The sequence below is a fragment of the Perissodus microlepis genome, chromosome 9, assembly GCF_051167445.1.
Source record: "Perissodus microlepis isolate ML-2025 ecotype Zambia chromosome 9, ASM5116744v1, whole genome shotgun sequence".
NCBI classification, from domain to species: Eukaryota; Metazoa; Chordata; class Actinopteri; order Cichliformes; family Cichlidae; genus Perissodus; species Perissodus microlepis.
This window is the reverse complement of record NC_140469.1, coordinates 14,041,798-14,065,841: the sequence shown is the minus strand read 5'-3', so window position 1 is coordinate 14,065,841 and position 24,044 is coordinate 14,041,798. Positions and strand designations below refer to the sequence as shown.

The following is a 24,044-nucleotide window of genomic DNA, read 5'->3' as shown; positions in this document are numbered from 1 at the left end:
ACACACACACACACACACACACACGGGTTACCAAATAATGTGACCGTGTAGTACGGACTAATTGTTTGAAATAGCAACGGGCCACAGTTAGCCTGAATGGACTGACTATTATGTTCGCCCCTGAGCCATATTTTTTTCCTCCAATACTCCCCGGGTTATATTCCATCTTTGTGATCTATAAAACACGTGAGTCCCTTGTGACCAGTTCCTCCTGCTCCTGCTGCCGGTGCTGCAGCGCGGTGGGGTCAAACTCAGCACTGGGCATACTCGTTTCCATAAATATTAAGCCTATTTGCTTATTTGCTGGCTTGTCACTGCGCGCTGAATAGCATCGATGTTACCAGTGTGTTACATCAAACGGCGTGTCACATGTGTAGGCGTTGTTATTATAGATCCTTAAATATCTGAATGATTAAGAACATCATATCCACAATATCCCTGCAGGACCGGGACTGTGGTGCGTAACCACCAACGTAATGCTGCTGGACTCAGGAACAAGATCGTGCGTGTTAAAAGATGTTTGCTCCTTTTTCATTTCATAGCTTGCATTACACCGACTGTGCGAGATACAGCCATGGAGATAATCAAAAATATAATACCCTCTGTGTGTGTGTGTGTGTGTGTGTGTGTGTGTGTGTGTGTGTGTGTGTGTGTGTGTGTGAGCGCGCACGCGCGCGGGGGAGGAGGAGGGTACATATAAAGTCGGCTATATTTTAGTTTAATAAGTCACAGAAGGCTGTCATTAAATGCACCAATTGCATGTGGATATTAGCTGGTGAGCTGATGAGCAACTCAACGCAACCGTCTTTGTGTGTATACCTTTGTGCAACTATAACTGAAAATGGGTCTTACTGGAAGCCCCCGCGATCTCTTTAGCTCTCTTAAGTCCAGCTCCACTGCACGGGGGTCATTTGACCTGCACCCTTGTGGTTGCTTTAGATGCAACATACGCACGTTGACGTGTTCTTACAGAAAAAGTCGCTCTCGCTTGCTGATTATCTATGACAGCATTAATACATGCAACATGAGGAGTTTCACGGATGTGAAGGGAGGGGTGGGGGGGGGATAGGAGAGGGCTCGCTGAAGTCCGGGTCCCCGGGGAATAGCTCACATCCCCGAGACACTGTGCACCGTGGCCGGCCTAGGGAGATGCAGGACAGAATGGATAGTCGAGGCTTGATTCATCAGACATTCTGACCACTGCACGCCTTGTCCTTTGGACAACCCGGGTTTACTTGTATTTGGCACACTAGACCCTTGTTGTTATTTTTTTCTACTTCCTCTAATCGCTTATAGCCAAGGGTTCTCACGTAAAACGCAAGCAATTCAAACTTGCGTAAGCTCCATAGCGATCCTCTTTGTTTTGTTGCTTTTCCCTGAATGTGACTGGTCTGCAGCGGAAATCCATCCTGCAGTTACGCACAGAGACCGATGTGTTAGTTTTTGAGATAACAACCACGCGGATTTTACTCACTTTTATTGTAAAGAGTTGTGGTTTTGTCACAGACACGTCATCTATGTAGTAATGTAAAAATCACACACACACACACACACACACACACACACACACACACACACACACACACACACCTATATCGGTGTATTATTATTATTATTATTAATAATAATAATAATAATAATAATAATAATAAACTGCGAGTATTAAATATAATCAGAAATAATATTTTTTAAATAAATATATAAAAGCCTGCATCAATAAACAGTACATACTGTGCACTTTCACACCATCTGTAAAGCCTCAGGATAAATTTGCAGCACCTCTGTCGGTGGATTTTCGTCTCCTCATGTCTTAACCGCCCCAAAGTGTCAGTTTGGAGACATCTAACAACAAGTCAACATTCAAATAATTAATGAAACAAATTTAAATGTATTACCGCTTGTGTATAGATCTGCCCCAATCTGAGTATTTCCAATTAAGAGCAGGGGCTCTTTTGTCATGCACAGATGCCACAGGGCACTTATTCCCCCCTCCACTGCGCCTGGATGTCGGCCGGGGACCAGCGGGAGGAAGCAAGACCGAGTGGCCGGGAGAGAGTTCTCAAGTACGGTGAAGGTTTCTATGCAGCAGCCCCTCTGTGTGCTGAGGAAGCGTGGGGAAATGATCGTTATTAAATCTCACAGTTAAGGCTCATGCTTAGCATTGCCATTGAAACTGAGCTGTATGTGGTGAGTTATAATAGGTCTCTGTAAACTGTAGGACATATTTAAGACATATTGGGAGTGAGCGACATTGTGATCTAGATTCCAATGATGACGTAAATATAGATAATTTTTAAGACGACGTTTTAAACCTTTTCAGTTGTTAATACTAAATAAGTTTTAAGCAATAATATTTTGCATTTGTCACTTCATCGTGGACGTCCAAGGCTTAACGGGACCGATTATGGGTAAGGACTTTACTCACTTATGCAGATATAATCAATAAACACATGTGATGACGTCTGCATCCCGGTGTTTTGCTCTACTTTTCACGTGACTGGTTTATTATTAATTGTATGTGTGATTTCAATTCAAAATATAATTAATGAAAATAAAAATTTACACTTTATGTAATCCGTTTTCTTTCTTGGACGACTTTGTGCAACTTGTTCATAAGATATTATTTTTAAACCTATTAAAAAAACTATTTCTTCTTCTTCTGCATTAAAAAAATAACACTCATCAAAGCAACCGCGCCGCCTCCTGCAACTCCATCTCACTTTCTCTGCATTGGGTTTTACGGAGACACTTGGTCAAGGACGCTTAGGCACTTGTAAGCGCGTAGACCTTTTTTTAATGACACAAACCCACTGCCCCATGCCAAAACAATGAATTCCTCTCCACCACCCCCAACACCACCACCACTACCACCACTGAGGGAGAATGTGATTTTACATGCAATCCGAGCCTGAAGTATGTGCGGACAGTGGTGGGGGGAGGGTTCTCTTCACCTTTCACCCCGCCGTGTTGGAACTGTTTGTATTTTTTTCCTGGGCCCCTGTGCTACTCGCACAAGATAGAGGAGACCTGGGGTACACACCGATGGTTCTGAAAGCGTGCTGCATGTGTTCATGTCACTTTTGGTGTGTATTCACGCTTTTCTCCCCCCCAGTCGTGTATATTAACTCAGTAGCAGCCCCAATACCTAATGACTATTCACACAAACAGCCAGTTAGCCTCTGGAGTCCTCTGGAAAAAGATACAGATGGTAACATACATGTGACAGCCCTGCCTTAACCCCACATGCACATTGTCATACACAATATCATTCCAAATATCTATAAAATTGCCATATAGCCCATAATTACTTCCTAAATGACTATGAGGCTCACTTAAATTTAATGATGCATTTATTAGGCCACTACGGGTGAATAACATTAACTAAAGCTCTTTGTAATGATAGTTTGACTGATAGCTGATTGCGCGCAATTTATGAATTCAAGGATGCTCGAATCCAGCGCACGTTTGAGGGGACAGAGAGCACGCGGCGCATGTGCAGCTAAGTCACCGCTTTGTCTTTAAGACAGTTGATACAGGTTAACTTGGCTTTTATAAAAATACATAAATACATATATAATGGGGCCAAACCTATATCTCCAATTTGACGTAAACACCGTTAGCGCTCGCAGTTAATTGACTCGAAGAAAGGCATCTGGCATGTTTGCGAACGCTATTGTTTCAAAATAAAAGTCCTATTGGTAGTCATTTGTTGAAGCTTATGAGCTCAGTCTGTGAAAACATTCCTGCCAGAGTGCCACACACACACACACACACACACACACATCAATATTTAGGAACAAATTCAGAATTCATTTACATCGTAATGTTTCTTTGCTCATGGGTCTTTTTTCTTTTCTTTTTCTGATAATTAACTTTGGAGTTTGAAAAGATGGAGTTAGGCATGCAATCACCAGGACAACAGTAACTAATAACTGCCAGGCAAGCAGGGAAGTACATCTAACATTTGTGCAGCTATACAATGCATTTACACAAAGATATTGCAGACATGGCCGATAGGTCCCTGGGTGCACGTGTGTGTGTGGCGGGGGGGTGCTTTTTTCCTATGCTTTTTTCGCCTGTGTTGTCATTCCTGCTCCCCGCATGTTTTACATGCTCCTCATTCTGAACAAAGAGACGCCAAAACATAACGCAGCCACCATACAAACATAACCAGAACTCAAACACGGAAGTCCTCTGACTTTTAAATCAGTGTCAGCTATCTCACAGTTAACAAGAACAGTGTAAGCGAGGACACCTCACAATCAAAGGACAAAACAATTACACTATTTTCTACTTCTGTGCCTGGTTCTGTGTTTTATCTTGGCTTTAAATTTTGTTTAAAACTTTTGTTTATTTCAGCTCTCTTGCCCAAAACATTATGTGCTTCTGTAGCCTATATCATTTACTACATCAGTAACTGAATTAGGCCACCCAGCATGCAGAATACACTAAATCAGTCAGGAGCCCATCACATAAACTTTGCAGCATGGGATACATTTGAACTGTGAAGAAAAACAAAACTTGGATTTCTTCAGAGTGTCTCTGACAATACACAACTTTTATTGGTTGGCAAAAAGACGTTGGACCATTTCTTTAGTTTCTCAACATAAATCACCACATGATGAACTATAAAGCTCTCACGTGTTGTTATTCTATAAGGCAGCTTGGTTATAATCACACAGTACTTTTAATTATATGTAATCTCTGAGGTCACCTGGGAGTAGACTGTGTCACTTTAATTTTCTATCTCAGGGAGGGCTCTTCTCCTGCAACTTGAGGAACACCAGGCATAAATCGAGCTTTGATTTAATCAAATGCAAGTTGTGAAAAAAAAAAATAATAATAATTTTCCATTTTCACTATTTCAGTAGCTATATGGGCCCCTCCACAACTGCTGCCCCCTCCTTCGCCTCCCTTTGTTCTCTCCAGCTCTAATAGGTTTTCCCCTGCCACACACAATTCACATTTTTTTTCCTCCTTTTCCCCAGCCCCTCACCCCCCTTTCAGTGCAGTGCCCAGTGTCGACTGGAGCATTTGAGCAATTTGAAATTAAAGCAAACAATGGGCAAGCACTCCCAGGGCCCTCTCGCTCACTATATTACACGGAGAACGCTCGTGTGCTCTTGCGCATTATTGGCAAGTCATTACGTTTCTCTGGAAACCGAGAGCGGGAGCTCGCTCAGAGGAATCGGTGATGCAAGCAGCAGCTGAGTGCTTGGAATAGCATGTGTGTTCTGGAGCATCCTTGGCAACAGCATGAGGAGCTGTCAAAACAAAACTGTATATTGACAAGGCGATATGTGCAGCTTGATATAGGCGTCCCAGAGCCCATATCCTTCCAAGGATAAAAATGTATTCCCGAAGGGAACCCTGATTCCTTCCTTTAGTTTATCCACTCTACAGTAAAAAAGCTACACCTTTAGGGTCTTCTATGTGTAACTGTAGTCAAATGCAGGAGGTGTAGCATAATTCAGTTACTTGAAAACAGTTACAACCCAGAGTGACAATAGTGCAGGAGTGTGAGTATTCATATTATCCATTATTCAAAGCAAAGAGATAAATACAGGAAAATGCAGTCCTTGGGAATTCATTTCAGCTGTAAAAAAAAAAGTGAATAGGAATAGCAAAATGTAATAAAACGCTTATGATCCAGACAACAAAGATCCATGTGTGGATGTGTACAAACACACACATACATGTCTTCATCAGCACATCAATAAATAAATAAATAAATAAACACAATCTTCTTATACAATAGTAGAAAAGAGAAATGATGATGCAGGCAATGGTTTACTAGAGGAATGGCTAAAACACATCTTGTCTGCGTGTATGTGTTTGTGTGCATGTGTGTGTGTAGTCTGCTAAAACCCTCTGAATCAAAAAGGGTTTCTGTAGGTGTAAACATCCAGCATTTATCCAGGGCTGCATCCACTTGACAGACGTACAGTGTGTGTGGACAGCCCGGTCATAATTACAGAGTACCTTAAATGATATAAAAGCCCTGAGTGCTATACTTTGAGGTCACCAATAGTCATTTAGAGCAGACACTGCAATTTTCTATCTCAGCGAAAGCTCCTCTCTGACAGTGTGAGGGACTTTTATTCAGGCTTGCAAGAAAATAAAGGTTTTTGTTACTGATTACTCTGTCAGTTTGCTCATTGATTAATAAATCAGTTTTGATGACCTGAAGGCTCACAATGGTCACCAATGTAAAGACGAGTGAAAATACTCGTAACTTTTTTTCTGAACTCAAGAGCGAGAGAGGGAGGAAAAAGGATGATATATTTTATGGTAATGTGATGATATAAAACAGAGAAAAGCAGTAAACTGGCTCATTTAAGAATCTTAACCCAGAGGATTGTTTTTGTTTTGCTTTTAGATGACATAACTGAGTTTTATAATGTGTAATATAGTGTACAATAATACGATCTACTTCAGTGAGTTATTTAATGGGTTATCATAGATTTACCTGAAATCGATAATTTATTTAGTGTTTGCTAAATGTGTTTATTATGTAAAATAAAGATTTCTCACCAAACTACAATTTTGAGCTGAACAGCTTTCCACAGGACAGATTTAAGTCCTCTTAGAGTTCAAACAAAATTAACTTATTTTACACACTGGAAGCGCTGGGGTTTTGTTTTATTTATTTTTTTTAAATTTGCCTCCCTCATAAAGTGAACTGCTTTGGACCGTCTCGCTTTTCTCTCTGCTCCAAACTTTGAAACCATGTGGAACCAAAATGGTATGTTTGCTGCCGGCGATCCTCTTTTCACTTCCTGTCGGTAAGTACGCACACACGCGCGCCTTGCGTCATTACGCACTTCCCCTCCTCTATGAAGTTCCCCCTCTTCTCACCGTCGCGCCGTGACGGGGATGTTTTGGTGAAAGAAAATACAGCGTCAAAAAGGGACGTAAACACGTTTAAAACATGACATTTCGGCCCAGCGGGACCTAAAGTGGCGTCGTAGGGGAGCGAGAAGGCGTCTTCGGCGAAGCTTTGGGTCCGCCTTTATGTATTCCTCCGCATGTCCGCTTTCTTCGTAGATGGTGTCCGGCGAGCGTTGTCTGGCGGCGGACGACGAGTTCCTGACGAGTAACATGAAGGAAATGATTGGAGGGTGCTGTGTGTGTTCAGACGAGCGAGGCTGGGCGGAAAACCCGCTGGTGTACTGCGACGGACACGGCTGCAACGTCGCCGTGCATCAAGGTAAGCCGCGGAGCTTGTGCTAGGAGCTAGCAGTTAGCTCGCAGGCTAGTTATCGTTGTCTTGTTGCAAGGTTATGGAGCCTCCTCCTCCTCCTGCTCTCACCAAGGCCAGGCTCAACGCATGTTGCTGGCCCCTCCGATGATTTGGCTTGGCAGCTAACAGGGCCTGTGTACTTTTCTGCTGATGATGGCTGACAGCAGCTTTATGCACACATTTCTAGCTGCGAGGCGTGCTGTTTTCCCCCTCTACTAAGACCTGTCACGTGCTCAGAGAAGGAGGGTTACTCTCCTCTTGACAAACGGTATAAACTTAAGAGGTGAGCTCGAAACCAGGAGTGTAAACCATGCATGTAGTCAACAGAGTAAACAAATACAATAAAACTGGCTCTAAATAAAGAGAGGAAGCAGTTTAGTGTGGAAAGCATTTTTTGTTTTGTGTTTTAGGGGGTCCAGTTCAAGAAGCAAAACAGTGATTTCTGCACGCTAACTCTCACTCACTCACGTGATGACGTCCACTGTTTACATAGCTGGTCATGTGTCCATTTGGCAAACACAGTGGGATGCTATTTGAAATGTCAGCAGCTCTGAAGTCAGTGCACGGCAGTGTATTTGGACTTGTAGCACTGTTTTGTTTGTAACAATTTGTGGCAGTGTTTAGACTGCTTAGTAGGCCTGTCTGGCAGCAGCGTGATTGTAACTAAACATAGGAAACTGCTAAAGTGTTACATACTTCACAGCACTCATCAGGTCAGATGTTAACACTTTCTTTGTATTTATCTCCCTCTGTTCAAATTCGAGCTACATTTTGTAAGGTTGAAGAAATTTGCGAATAAACCTTGTTGAATATTTGAATTTCTTCCATAAGATGTCAGGTGTCAGTACTCTGTAGAAAATATGGTTTCCCTAAGTGCAATACTTTTAATTTTTCAAGGAAAACTGACATTTGAAGCTTTGAAAGCTACTTATTCTCCAGAAATTAACTAATTAAGATTAGTTGGGGCTCTGATTCAGACAGCACTCATGTCATGATCTGCCCTTGAACCGCAGCTGAAACGGCTTCTTTTTAAGTTAGGCTAGTATCAGATTAAGTTAACTAGGAACATTCAGTAGTCTATAATGGAGATGCAACGATTGGAAATTTCTTGACCAATCCTAATTTTCCAGAACTATTGAAAATAGTTTACAGTTAAAACTCACAGCATACACAAATGAAAATAAACTTTTCTTTAAAGCAAAATATTATGTTCATGCTGATGAGATTATTACATTTGAGAATATTCCCCAAACTGCAGCAAGTTACAGGATCTTATCTCACTTAACTGAAAATAGGGTACTCTGTTACTGAAAGAGGTACAAATAATTAACCACTGAACCACTTTTACTTGATGCAGTCTAGCTTACCAAATAAAAAGCAGGTGAAACAGATTTGTATAGCAAAACAAATGTCAGGTACTTGCATCATTTTACAGTATGTTTATAAATTCCCCAGATAACAGAAAATCATTTTTTTTTGTCTTTTTTGTTTTACTTGTCTAAATGATTTTCTTCATAACTGCTTTGATCCGTTGCTCATACCGAGGCTGCTAATTTATGGGTGGCTAGCCTTAGCTTTAGCCACTTTCCCTTTGCTCTCTCTTTAGGTATCTCACTAGGTTATGAATGTATTTGCGGTTTATTTAACTGTGTCTTCATTCACTTCCACGATAACAAGGTATCCTGCTTGCAACAAATTGTCTGCGCTGCATCGTGCACAGACCGCTCTTATTCGGTCCAGTCACCCGTCTTTGTCAAAAACACTAGAAATGTTTTGATTGATTGTTATAACTGAGCATTTTTGGAACATGGTGGATTTCTATAAGAATGTGGTGACAGTTTGCATGTGCAGGAAATTTTGGATGCAATATACACTAAAGCTTTTAAAGAAAAACAGTGACAAACACTAACTGCTGTTAGAGTAGCAAATAAAACTGCACGTAATTAATTGGCTCTTTCTTATAATATTTCAAACTGAATTGCGTAGTATGTGCAGAAGATCTTAATATTTCATCTTTGTTTGGTCACTCGTGTCTTCATTTGAACTCTGTAACCCTTGGATGTTTTGTTCTCTAAAATCTGGATTATAGCTGTTTATTCCAGCGGATTATGGGCTCTGGTCAGATCCGAGATAATCTCGAAATGTGTAGAGGTAGGCTATTTAGGGTAGTCTGGCCGCATTTAGGGTAGCACTGCCTTGTGCTTGTACCTTTACAACAAGTCTGATTCTCTTAAATTGAACTTGAAAACAGAAAATGTGTTAATTTAAATTGAAAACAAGTCTATTTAAATAATGTAAATCAGGGTTTTTGCCCTTGTAGTGTGGAAGTATAAAGTGTAAATTATAAATCTGTGACCTTGTTAATGCATCATCCATGTAGAAAGTTTAATGAAAAACATAACCTCTAATATAGTTAGTCTAGCTTTAAATGTAGCCAGTTATGATTTTGACATTTCCTCAAAATTTTTGTAGTTGTGTTGGAAGCCAAATAAATGCGGTGGCTTGTTTCAGTGAAACATCTTTGTGTATGAGTTAATAACTGATGCCAATATAGATTCCTAATGACAATGGTTTGCTAGTGATTTCACCATTGTCCCAAATATTTTGTAGGACAAGGAAATGATGTCAGTGCAGTGGCATAAAAATAGCATCTGTGAAAGCGGCGTGCTCAGCAGTCTGTTAGATCAAAAAGCTGTTCTCCTCCATCCAAACCAGCTTATTTGCACATGTCAGTTTCTGGCACATGTGAGGAGTGGCGATGATGTGATGTTTATGAAGATGTGAAACATCAGGTTATGAAAATGTTTTTTAAGACTGACTGTGTTATGGTTACTGTGACTGACACTGTTTGTTTCTTTACCCCAGCCTGCTATGGCATTGTGCAGGTGCCCACTGGTCCTTGGTTCTGCAGAAAGTGTGAATCTCAGGAGCGAGCAGCCCGCGTGGTGAGTCACAAAGCCCTCTACTCTTTCATCACTGATGATTTAATGCCTACAATCACAGGACTTATCCTGAGCCGTCCTATTGTTAATAAGCGAGCCAAGAAAATGGCACCAGGTTGGGTGGTGCGTCATTTTTGTGTCTGTTTATAGATCCTGGATAAAAGCGGTTGTAAAAACAAGTCCCACAGCATTTTTCTTCTGCAATATTCCTTAATGTCAGAAAAGACAAACTTGAGGGAGCTTGTAATTGCTTCTCTATTAGTCTGCAGCTTGTACAACAAGACTTGCAACTCTTTAGCACTGCAAAACAACAAGACTTGCAACTCTTTAGCACTGCAAAACAACAAATAGCTCAAGTTCATTTGTGAGAGTGTTGTGAGATCATGTTAAGAGATCGTAAGTCAGTGTTCTGAGGGTAGAATCATGATTCAAGTAATGATCCTTGTCACAAATTTGGTTAAACTATATAATCATGTTCATAAGAGTCCTCTCCAGTTATGCCACATTTCCGCTAGCACCTTCTCTGTTCGACTCTGCTCTACTCTAGAGTAGAGCAGAGTCTGTTTCAGTCGTACCACCTTAATGTGCGTGTTATAGAAAGATGGGCCTAAAGTCCCAGGATGTCATTTGTGCTTGACACAACACAACGATGGAATACATGGAGGCGACGGCATACCTGCTGCTCAGTCTGTCACAAACGATGTCTGCAGCTCGTTGTTGGATCACAGTGCTAGTTTGTGTGTAGACATTTCCCTTGCTGTTGGGATGCGGAAATGGTGGATTTGAGTCTTGTGAAGAAGTCGCTTCATGACTCATTGAGTGACGCCATTGACTGAGCAATCGGTGGCAGTGATGCTGTTCACATTTTTTGGATCAACTCACTTCAAAAAAATATACCTGGTAGCCAACGGAGAACCTTAAAAACCAGCTCGAGTAGGTGTTAGTGAAAAAAAGGCAGAAAAAAACAGGCTACTGATAACTCATAAAAGTCTGCAAGAGTGGAAATCTCCACCACTTCGGCTTTTCTCAGAGGATGTTTTATTTAGGATGTAAATTCCAATCCCAAGTTTGGCTCTGATGTGCATCGGTTGGAATCGTGTTATAACCAGTCACTCTTTTGCTTAGTTTATGTGGAGTAAGAAAGCTTGGACTTTGCTGTTTTGATACAATCTGTGAAATTCCTCCAAATTGAAATCATCCATGCAAATAAACTGTGGTCTGTTTGCCCAGCTAGTGTGGTTAATATTGGCTGGTAAGAACTGTGGTGTAGACAAGAAACAACATTTTAAGTTTTAAAAAATGGTTTCAGAATATGTCCCGAGCACATTTCCAAGTGGCCTCTTGGTGCAGTTTTGTTTATGGTCAGAAATCAAATGGAGCAAACATAATTTTGTAATAGCAGACATGTGGTTTAAGCTTATTTCAACAGTCACACTCCTAATAAATCAATCTGCTGCTTGGAAGCTGTCCTAAAACCAACTGCAGCATCTAACTGCATAAGCAGTGTAAATGTAAACAATACGGTAACCATGGTAACGCATGCTCCCGCCAGCATGTGGGCGCAGAGAGTTTACGCCGATCAGTTGAAGCTGAGGTCTGTAGTATTTGTGTCGTGTCTGTGCCGTGTGGGTTAATTCCATTAAAAGCACAGAGTGATCCTAGAATATTTCCAAGTAGGGTGGCTCTTTCTTTTTTGTTTATTTGTTTGTTTTTTGGTTCTGTTTGTTATTGTTCATGACCTGTGATGGATTTGCTGCCTGCAACAATAATGTAGTAATAATGCTAATGTGCATTTATTTCTTTGAAGTCAAAGACTATAAACATAGATATTAAAATTGTTAGACATCACACTAACGTGCTGTTAGTCACCAGGATTTGGTGAATATAGAGACACCATAGTACTGCACCTCTATATCTTAATATGTCAGTGTGTGAAAATGTGTTGATTTTTTACTTTAAACTGTTTAAATATGTTTAAAAAAATCTTAAATGGAATTCTTAAAGAGATTTGTAGCAATGCGTGACATTTTGTGAGCAAAGCAGTGCAGGAATTACTTCAAATTTGTGCACATTAGCAGAAAGGTTTGACACATCGATCTGCTTGTAAGTAATTAAAATTCGCATACAGCTCAGTTGCATTTTTGAAACCCAAGTCACAATTTGAAGCTAGAAGGAAAGATACGTTTGCTCTATATTTAACACTTCTTCCTGAATATTCAACATATCATTTGATTTTGAAGGTCAACTGCAGTTGATTGAATTATATGGTGATACACAGCAAGAGGATTTGGGGCATTACTTTCTTTAATATTCAGCTAAATTATTAGTATTGTACATGCAGCACTGAAGGGACTATGGCACATTTTTGTGATTCCTGTACACTCACACAGAGCGACCCTGCTCTTCATGCCAATGTTGTAGAAAAGACATTCAGCACTGGTTACACTTGTTGACGCTATTGTTAGCTATTGTTGATGCTGACAGTCGCTCAGGCTTTGCTATTAGATGTTATGACTTGATATTGTGTTTATCTATTCATCCTGTTCTCTTTTTAAGGCCACTTATGTAGAGTAATTGTAGCAGGTTAAATCATTCATCTCTGTATGGAAATAAAGTCAGCTGGGATTGGGGGATGTCCCTATGATATACAGTCATATGAAAGAGTTTCCACAGGATTGTGTGCAGTTGTTTGAAAAACTAAGCCCACTTCAGTAGCTTTTAGAACCATCTTTAGCAATGATAACTTCAAATAATTGTTTTCTGTCTCTTTATCAGTCTCTCACATCGCTGAGGAATTTTGGCCCACTTTTTGTCGCCTCACTTCCTTAAGGCATTTCCTTATACACAGCATTCAAACCTCCAGGCCTCCAGTTGAAATCTGGAATTTAACCGGATCATTACAGCACCTTGATTCTTTGCTTTTTCAGCCATTCTGTTGTAGACCTACAACATTATTTATATCTACTTTTTTTATTTTATGGGAAGCAGATCTGTGTGTAGGATCATTGTCCCGTTGCATGACCCAATTTCAGCCAAGCTTAAGCCTGGCCTCAAATTTGACTCTAGAGTACTTTAGTATACAGAGGAGTTCGTGGTCCACCCAATGACTGCAAGGTGCCCAGCGCCTATGGCTGCTAAACAAGCCCAAATCATCACCCCTCTACCACTGTGCTTGGCAGTTGTTGGTCTTGTCTGTCCAAAGGACATTGTTCCAGAGGTCTTGTGGTTTGTTCAGAGCTAACTTGCAAACTAAGCATGTTGCCATGTTCTTCTGACCTTCTCCTGACAAACCTTCCCAACAGGCTTTATTTATTCAGTCATTCTGTAATTGTTCTGTCGTGACTTTAATATTTAACGTGATAACCGAGGCCTGAACAGTCTGAGATGTAGCTTTCAGGTTTTTTGCATTTTTCTAAGCATTGCACAGCCTGACCTTGAGGTGAATTTGCCTGGATATATACCTCTGGTAAGAAGCTGCCCAAATGTCTTTTTTCCCCCTACAGAGGCACTCACACTTGTTGATGATCAATTAATCAAGGCCATTTGATTAACAGCACATGGCTGACTTCCTCCTCCTCATGAAAGCAGTAAGGGAGTCTCTGTTTCCCTCCTGTGTGCGAGCTGTGAGAGCTGCACATAAGTAGCCACTCAGTTCTGTCTGTGCCACTCACAATTAGAGATGAGTGTTATAGTGGTTGGATAGCACTACATGAACATTAAATTATACCAAATTCCCAGCCACATCCCTGGTGGCAGCAGCCACCAGGTTTAAGACCTTCACTGGCGGAAACCCTGGATGATGGTCAAGAGTGATCACTAATAGCTTGCTAGTCGAGACAGCTTGCTAGGTCGTTCAGCCTATTAATGCATTCAATCAATATTATTTTTAAATCATTGTCGGGTGTCAGCATTTCCACATATAACTGACACGTGACACCAGGATTCATGAGTACACAGGCGAACACACGGGTCAGATTAGCATCTCTGATATGTTTGAAATGCTCGCCTGTGTGAGAAGCAGCTACGGCTCTATATGGTTGGAGTGATGGCAGCTTATTATACAAACCTGGGTTAGTGATTTAATATTTAAAGATGATCATTTTTGTCAAATACACGCGAGAAAATGCCAACATAATACATATTAATATGTAGTGCCTTACTGCCCATCTCTTCTATAATGCGTTTTTGGTATACAGTGTGAGGGTCATCACACTGCAACAGTTAGATTATACAGAACTGACCTGACAGCAGCTTACTCTGACTTATTAAACAGAGGATTGTAATGAATTTTATATTATTGAATGACATGTTTTATTACTGAGCAGCACCCATCATTGTACCGCTCCCTAGTGAGACTTGAAAGCTTGCTTGAATTAAGCAAACTTTCATTTAAGATGAAATGGCCATGTGTACCATTCCATATTAAATCTCTGTACAGATTGGTGGACGCTGCAGTATACGGGGGCATATTAACTAGGAAGAATAAATTACAGGTCCTCACAGACTTGGCTGCTGCTCCTACTTTATGTGGTGTAACTGCCTCCACCAGCAGGTTTCTCTTTGGCATGTTCCTACTGTCCTATGCGTCATGCCTGTCAATCTGCATACTGTTCCAGTTACTATCACATTTAACTAAATAATTTTTTAAAGCTTGAACCTCTTTAAGCCTTGAAACTGTTTCAGTGTGGCTTGTTAGACGGATAATATTTGCTGTGTGTGGTAAACCGGGTGTACCAAAAAGAATCATCTGATTTCAAAAGGCTGCGGTTTTTGAAGTAATGGAGATGGAAGCTTGTGGTAAATTTTAAAATACTGAGCTGAATATAAAGTTTTACATGCAAAATGTTTGCAAGTGCTAAATGTGTTCCCCTCTGGATGCATGGCATATGTCCATACAATAGTCAGACTCCCATACTTTTGTGAGCATGTCTGGAGTCACTGCAGCCGCTGTTGTTGTGCTGCCTATCGGGAAACACGTGAAACTCAGGGATCTGCTCTTTCTAACAGTACCTGTTTCAGTTGTTACCGTTGAACGTCTGTGGAATCAAAGCATTTTGAAATTGGATTTTACTTTTTCATAAACCCTGTATTAAGGGCTTTACACACCCGATGTGTAAAATCTGTGCAAATATTTTTTTGGACTCACCTATTTTTAATGCAGCCGTTCACACCAACCGCGTAATTTCGCTGGACAAATTTGCAGCATTTATTTATTAATTGTTTTTAGCCAAGCCTGATTATTCTGATTCCAGTAGACAGATCTGAGCAATCAGACTGCTGCATTTGGCAGCATGTGCACTCGCAGCTCAAAACACGTACTGGTACTCCATATACAAATAGTAAAACAATACCGTTTTACCTCAGACTCAGAGCTAGACGCTGCTCCGGGTCAGTCGGCTCTCTGGAATTATTTCTCTGCTTCCTCAGATGTGATCCCAACTTCTCCAACAAGAGCTCGAACTGCCCCACTGACACCCTAAAATATGTACAGCAACAGCTTCGACTCCTGGATCAAACCATAAAATTCTCCGAGCTGCTGCCTCCTCATGAGAACTGGATAAACCCAGAATCTCAGTTTCTTCTTTGTCTTGCCCTGTCTTGTCTGTCTTCATTTTTTTCCCCAGTACGTTTTTTTTTTTTTTAAAGTACAAATTTTCTGCAAAAATGCAACCCATTCGGTATTCGTAAGCGCTCAGTGTGTAACTTTATAGTGCAAAAGTAGTTCCTGGTTATGTTCCTGCTGAACGCAGCCTTGGCAAACGTTGCATTTCTAATAACTGCAACAGGATGGTTGGGCTCACCTGCTCTCCACAAACACCTGAATCATCACATATAAGGTTGTCCTCTCAAATTAATATGATGTCTTTAAACCTTTAAGGACCGGACTAGACTTCGTCAGTCCAAGATTAACTTCATGTTGCTGTTGACACAGGTGCTGGAATGATCTGCCTACTTTCTCTATTCATGTGTGAAAAGCAAATATACTTTTGCTGATATTTATCATGATGGCAAACTGTTTTTCTTTTAACTTGTGGAACTAATGGAGGAATAGAAGAAATTTGACAATAACTTGCAAAGTTTCAACCACAAAAGTCTCAAAGTACTCTGCTGTCATGTTAAAAATGCTTAGTTTGCTAGGATGACCCTCAGTGGGTTACCTAAGTGAACTTTGTAACGGTCTCTGTGTGTACAAAAACTTTGAAGTTGATGGGTCATTTACTAAATGGCCATGATTTTTGTGTCTCCAGCTTTTCTAGAAAAGTCGGTGTGTAGTTCAGACTCCTAAACTTCATGTCTGATTTATAAACTAGTAAAAAAAAATGCATGTAATGTAATGAATAATTGTTATGCCAAGCTTTATTTAAATAAAACCGAGTAAAAGGATTACCTTTGATCGTTATTTTATGGCAACACATTGCCAGATTTGAAGCAAAGTAACAGCTCAGGTCTATTTCATATGCCATTTACTGCTAAAGGATTTGCGATGCTTTAATTGGATTAATAAGTAAATGAAGTTTGCTGCTGCAACTGAGTACACGCACTTAGATGAAACACAACCTTAACTTAGGTGGCAGGTAGCGAGGGTGTTTTCCCAGAGAGTTTCTGGCCGTGTGCCCAAGTCCGGGCGACAGGCCAGCTCCTCTCACTTACACTCATATTTGTCATACCTCGAGTAAGCAGATGAGGTTGACCTCTTGTTTCTGACCTGATGTTTCGTCTTTACCCACAGAGGTGCGAGCTCTGTCCCCACAAAGATGGAGCGCTCAAGAGGACGGACAACGGAGGTAGGCTTCTTCTTAGCTGCGCACACACACTCATACATGCTGCCATCTGTGGTTAACCTCTTGTGGATTTTGTCATTAATTGCATGTCACCAGCAAGTTTAAGGGCTGTAAGCATGCTGGGAGAGTTATGTTGCTGTTTGTTGTATGTGCTGCCTCTGTAGCGTCCTTGCCAGTCCATGTTTTATGAGGGTGTGTCAGTGTGTGTATGTTTATGGGGGGGCGGGACAGGATGGGTATAGTGCGTAGCCTGTGAGGAGTCTCCACACCGGGTTCATTGGGAGGTCAGCTTGTTGGAGACTGTAAATATTCTGTGTGCATGTGAGTGTGTGTGTGTGTGTGTGTTTGAGTCAGGCAGAGAGAGGCACAGCTGTGGGATTGTGTCCAGGCCTGCAGGGAGGCATCAGGACAACACTAACACACACCATTTTACTACTTTCTCTTTTATTTTACCCTTCCCATGACCCCTCTCTCCCTCGTTTTTCCTCCCATTTTTCTTTCACAATCTTTTTCCCAACTCTGTTACTCCGCTCATCAGTTCCTCTTCACTTGTTGATCTGTGTGGTGGTAGTTGTTGTTTCAGGTGGGACCGTAATAAAGCAGAGCAAGGTCTGAAACGGGTATTTGATCCATCATGTTAACATATAGCAGACCAAGAAAAAAGGAATGTCATAGAAAGGCAGAAATTCAGTTTTTATCCGTCTTCCCGGTCTCCATTTTACAGCTTAAGGTTAAAAATGATCATTTTCAATCATCATCTGTCTACATATATTTAATTGGGACTTGATTGAAACACATTTGGTTCTCACAGGTTGGTTGTAAGACATGTTAAACTTGAGGCAGCAGTTTGAAAACTTCAGATGTTGATTTGGAGCGTCATTGTAAAGTTTATAACTGTACTGTGACAGCAGAGACCACATGGCTTCTAATGTTTTAAGTGTTTATCAAAGGAGCTAATAAGCCATTATCAGAAGCTCGCAGCCCTTTGCCTCATTTGTAACGAACCACATTTGAACTCTTTTGTCTCAGCGCGGTGGACTCCGTTAAGTTCTTGACGTCACCGATGTCGGTAAAACGATGCTTTGTTCGGTTCTTGTGGGATTAAAGTGCGAACGCTGAGTTTGAGGAGGAAGGTTGTGCCAGTTTTATAGTCCTGTTTTATAGGCCTCTTCCAGATTCTTGGAGGGACTTCAAAACAACAACATGCCCCCATTTTACACTCTCTCCCTCCCCTCTGTCCCGCCCTCTGCCCTCCTCCCCCTGTCCCGCTCACCAGGTCAAAGGCAGGTCAGGGGTTCAACTGTAAGTTTAAGCCTGTTTTTGTTTCCGCTATGGGGGGAAAAACAGACACCTCCAGTGTAGCAGGAGACTCCCACCTCCATCTGACCTCCTGTTCACCTCCTCCAACTCCTCCTCAGCTCGTCGTCAATTCTGCTGCCACTCCACCGTGCCTATGCCTCACTGTCATTCTGCTGCCCCCAGTTTGTCTTCACTGACAGGAAGCTGTGCATGTGTTAAGGCTCTGTGAATGGCTGCTTAGGTAGATGACCACCAATTTACAAGTTAAAGCATTTGAGATTCTAGATCGAAACTCCAAGAGATGAGGTTCACACTGACTTATCAGCAACCCTAAAGTTACATATTTAGGTTTGTGTGACACTGCACAGCTTTAAAGGAGATGATTTATATATAATGTAGTTTCAACTGGGGGATAACCTTAAAGTTGAACTTTGTTGGCATAATTTGCTGTTTAAAACAGGTGATAAATTATTGCAATACTAAGCATAGCACAAAATGGTAATAATTGAAATACTGTCACATTGTAAGTAAAGTATTGTAGTGTAACATCATATCATGGGGTATTCCCACCTCTAGATTCAGCATGGTGATTGGGATGGGCCCACAGTGGCTGTGTTGGTTTGGGCTTTTAGTTTCAACCATTAAAAAACAAATAAAAGAAAAGTCAATTTTGTGATTGACCATCAGATGAAATTGTGTTTGTCCTCTGGGTTTACTGTGTCCACTTCCCACGTAAAGCTTTACTATATTGGGAAAACTTGAAACTGACAAAATGAACTTTGCTCACATTTTATTACTTTTGAGGACTTTTGCAGGCGGTTAACATTTCTACTTGTAAACTGTGAAATGTTACCACAAATGACCTCTGAACCTATATCTGGTAGACGTAGAGGGTCTGATAAGTCTTCTTTGTGTATCTTTACAGGCTGGGCCCATGTGGTTTGTGCCCTTTACATACCTGAGGTGGAGTTTGCTAATGTGTCAACTATGGAGCCCATAGTACTCCAGTCTGTGCCACATGAGCGCTACAATAAGGTAACAAATGTATCTATGCTCTTAGACTTTACAAAAACAGATGTATAATGTCATACTGTGAGTAATTAAGTCCAGCCGTTTTCACACGTGCACTCTGGTTGGGATAATGTCGGGAGAACCGAGTCCAGGCATTGTCTGAAATTGCCGTTTCTCATTTGTAGCACCCAACAGGGAATTGTCTGTGTCATACGTTTTCTCACTACTGGAAATATTCCCTTAAGTGAGGTGGAGCGCCTGGGTAGATCGTGCAGGAGGCACTTCACATGGCCCAGATCAGTCCCCGTGAAATCTCTGAATAATTACATAGACTTTCTGCTGTCGCTCTGACAATGGAAAGTCCATTTAATGTCCAATCATCTGAAGTACATGTGTGAAAATGGCTTATGTGTTTAAATTGAAATGGGTTCCCCTAACTGTATGTTTGCGTGTACAGACATGTTATATCTGTGAGGACCAGGGGAGAGAGAGTAAAGCAGCCACTGGAGCCTGTATGACCTGCAACAAACATGGCTGCAGACAGGCCTTCCATGTCACATGGTGAGACTCACTTGCATCACATTAACCTCACTTGACAAAGACGCACTTTGTTTCTTCAGCTGTTCACTCGCTTTTAAGACCTCTAGCTTTTAATGCTGACAGCACTGGGCAAAAAAAATAGCATGCCAGAAAATATATATTGAGCAACTTTAAATGTTAATATTGCCAACATGACCTTTAATGGTAGTTTGCTATGATTGCTTGTCTTACATTAGTTTAAGAGCTGAGCGCATTTATCGACCATTATAAATGCCAATACCACTATATCTGCAAACAGCTAGTATTGGCCGATGTATCGATATGTTGGGCTCTAATGCTAACTGGCTAGCAGTAGTACTCTTTGGTAATACCACTTTGTTTTTCAAGAGGCAGTAGTGACTTACTAAAGCACTTAACTTGTCTATCAGTCCAAAATGAAAGGAAGAAGTAGTTCTGTTCTTACAGAGTGCATATTCTAATGGATATTTCACATTTACATTGGAGCAGCTGTGTACCATTGCCACCAATGCTACTCATAGAAATCATCCAACAGCTAGCCTCTGTGGTAATTTCCAGGAGAGGCTACACATCCTCAGTTTCCAGCAGGGTCTTTGCTGTCACAAGTCCAGGAAATGAGGTTGGGTTAAGAAGTTGAAGAAGTGATAGCAGCTGGGTTTTGCATCCATACTGTTCCTTAATGGGATGCTAACTAGCTAATAAATTGGATTACGTCCTGCAAAACATGCAGCAGGAGTTTAGAAACTCCAGAACTCCACATCTCAAAATGAGCTAATTTCATATTGTGCTGCTGGTAATTTAGCTCTGGGATGTCAAGCTTGTGTGTATTTGGATAAGTTTCTAGTTACTCACAATTATTAGTGGAGTACTGCACTGAATCTGCATTGTTTTCTCCAAGTAATTATGCACTGCTACAATCTGAGTCGTTATTCAAACACTTTGAAAACGTTATTCAAAGTTTGTGCAATGAGGCACAATCATGATGAAAGTTGTTTCAGTATCTCTGGGTTATGTAACAGAAATGACAGTAGCCCTGTTTTAGAAAAAGGAAGTAGACCTTTTATTTTCCTCTTTTTTTTTCTCTTATTTTAATAAATATTTCTTCATCTTGTCCAAACCAGTATTCCTCTTCCTCGTGTACAAATCATAATTTTTTTTGTTGACTGTCTGAATTTCCCCCCATTACTCTCCACCACAGTGCCCAGTTTGCAGGATTGTTATGTGAGGAACAGGGATCAGATGCAGACAATGTCAAATACTGTGGATATTGCAAATACCATCACAGCAAATTGGTAAGTGTACTCTCAGATTTTTGTCATTTTCCAGAGATAACTTGCCTATTGTGTGTCTGTTTTAACAATGTGGATGAGAATGTGTTTTCCGTTCCACTAACTACGATTGGTGATAAGCATGTAGACATAACACACACATCACACAATTACTGGTTTACTTTCAGCACAGTGAGAAATGCCGTTCTTTTATCTCTACTTTTGTGAATTGTACATAATCTTTTCTTTCCTATTTTTCTTCTATCCCCATCTCCCCTCTCATAACTGTGTCCTTCTCCTTAATGCTTTTTTTGTCACATCTTTCTCCTCCTTTTTTTTTTTCTTCCAAACTTTCCAACAAAGTTGCCCCCCTCCCTTTAGCCAGCTTCCTGCATCTTTCAAAGACTCTTCCCTCAGTCTCACTGCTTTCTTCTTTTTTCACCTTTTCCTTCCCCTCTATCTGTCTCACTCCATCTAGCGTTATCCGTTCTCCCATCGCACCCTCCACTTCCTCATCTGTTTGTCCAAAGGAAGCACTGGCTACAATGGACTGGCTTTGCAGTTGCTGGGTGGCTTTGAGCCTGTATTTTACTGAAGGGTCAAACGGGGATAGTCGTTGCTATAATAATTGTGTAATATGACTTCTTGTTTTCAATTCAGTGTAGTTTCAGTTCGTTTCCAGAGGGCATCTTCTCATTTCAGTTTAGTTTTTGTTAGTTTCAGTGTTAGTTTTAGTATTTTAATTATTATCTTTCATTATTTCACAGAGAGCATATGTCAAAGACAAGATATAGGAAAAGAGACAGGTATAATAAAAACACAATTTCATGAAAGCAGTTCACTCAGTGTTGTAGACATTCAAAGTCTCAGTAAACATGTTCATCTGCGCTTCATCAACACTAACTACAGCCTTGATTATGACCAAAGACTGCCTAGCCCCATTTTCACAAGGCAAGCAATTGTCAGTGTTACGTTTAGTAAGGAGCTACCCTTGTGGCCTTTCAGGACAGATGCTTTATTTTTAGTGGTCGGTGAAACGTAGTACTAGTGGGGAAAAACATGTTTTTACATTTTTTAGCTCGCTGAGCCTATTGAACTCTATTGCTGGCTTTTTAAATGTTACCATTTCCTTGGAGTTGACACTAAACTGATTAACACTGTATCAACAGTCTTCGTTGTTGTGATGTCAATGCAAATTTTACATACAATCGGCAGTTTGCATGTCAAAGCCGAACAACCAAAACAGTAGCTTATCTAGGAGAGGTAGTCTAACCTGTCTGGGTTTGGTTGGCATAGCAACATTTGTTCTGACTATATCAGAATTGACATATTTTAGTGTGTTTGGCCTAATAAACATTTTACTTTGTAAACAGACTCAACAGCAGCTTCATTGGCTGTGGGTTGGGCTATGCCAAGAAAAAAGCTGCATTAAAAATGGAAAAATAAAATCCCAATAGATATTATTGGCCTGTTACACAGAAAATCACACGAAGGCGGGCCTCTACACACTGGCCAGCTACATGTCACCATCAAGCAGAATTTAGTGACACAAAAGAGCTATGAAAGGGCATATGAAGACAAAAATGTAACATCTGGATACTCGGTGGATGTGTATCCAGAGATTACTCGTGGTGCCACCAGTTTTGCATGCACACCTCTGCATCAGCTGGGGGGAGAAAAGCAAATGTGAAAAACAGGAATGAATTATTATGATTTGTGGAACAATGGTAGGATGGAACGAGAAGGCAGGCTTTGTGGTGTCAACACAAACACACGTGCACACACATTTTGCAATGTTAACAAATGCAGATGGAAAGACTCATGCTGTTACATTGATCGCTTATAAATTACTTTGGATGGTGGGGCATAATGTCATTAACCTGGCACTGTATGGATGACAGGAATGTATGAGAGAGAAACATTGATGGAGAAAGCTGAATGGATTTCATAAAATGGCGCTTGATGGATATTTACACCATGTTAGCTACATATTTTCAGTTGAATCGCTGAGTATCTAAATCTAATTGGAAACTTGGATTATCCAGCTTTAGTCTTGATTAAAGAGACATTTACTTCAGGTTGTGTGAATTTATTTTTTTCTGTATTTGAGGATTGTAAATGCACGGTTGGGCATTTCTGGCACACGGGTGATGGTCGCTGCAAAACTTTGTTACTAGCCTTGAACCCAGGTTTTAGTCAGAAAAGATTATTGGAGAAGTAATTTGGTGAAGAAAATGATGAGCTCTCAATTCTGCTTTAAGGTAGAGCCTTGTATTGTAGAAGAGAAGAAGGTTCAATAGTTGCTTCTGAGTGTCAGTTTAACATATAATGCCTAAGGAAGCACAGTTCCTGGTTAAAGATCTGTCTTTGAGTGGTGTGGCTGTTATTTGAGGGCAGCGACAGCAATCTGGCCGAGGCTGAGATTAATAGCCAAGACTCCAAATATGTACCAGGAAGTCACTTTAATACTAGTTCAGGCAAAGAAGCTTGAAGTCAACATAAATACAACTTTACTTATAGTTAAGATTTTTACTATTGCCCACTAAGAAAAACCAATTGTTTTCCTACTATGGAGTAGTAATTTCCTACACTTGCTTGACTTTGTTATATGTTACCATGAAATTAATGGCCTTAAATGTAATTTTTGAAATTTATTTCTTTTTGGCCGTATTGGCCTTTTTGGGGGTTTTGTTTTGCTTTTTTTGCCTCTGTCACTAAGCTTGCTCCTATAACTGCCATTTTTATATTTTATATGCAATGCTCATTAATGTTTTTTAATGATTTTTGAATTTTGACTTGTCCCTGAGTTCAGTCAGAATTTATTTATCCTTTTCAGTTTATTATATTTATTTTATTTTTCAATATAAGAGTTTTTTTTGGGGCCTTCTTTTGGCCTTCTGTCTGTGGACTTCATCCAGTAACTTGGAGTTCCTCTTTACCT

General features: G+C 40.6%; 1 protein-coding gene across 3 annotated transcripts in view; it reads left to right on the top strand.

The window, feature by feature from the left end:
- Positions 1–6,794: 6,794 nt before the first annotated feature.
- The window catches only part of mllt10 (MLLT10 histone lysine methyltransferase DOT1L cofactor), a 47,468-nt gene continuing 30,218 nt past the window's right edge, over positions 6,795–24,044 (top strand). For 2 of the 3 annotated variants that reach the window (XM_084939128.1, XM_084939127.1), the window contains exons 1-6: positions 6,795–7,210; positions 10,109–10,188; positions 16,916–16,970; positions 19,192–19,301; positions 19,735–19,838; positions 21,034–21,127. In XM_084939128.1, the coding sequence (XP_084795254.1) occupies positions 7,048–7,210; positions 10,109–10,188; positions 16,916–16,970; positions 19,192–19,301; positions 19,735–19,838; positions 21,034–21,127 (606 nt within the window). In that variant the 5' untranslated portion in view covers positions 6,795–7,047. The remainder of the gene's footprint in view (positions 7,211–10,108; positions 10,189–16,915; positions 16,971–19,191; positions 19,302–19,734; positions 19,839–21,033; positions 21,128–24,044) is intronic. The other variant, XM_084939129.1, reaches the window with a different exon arrangement.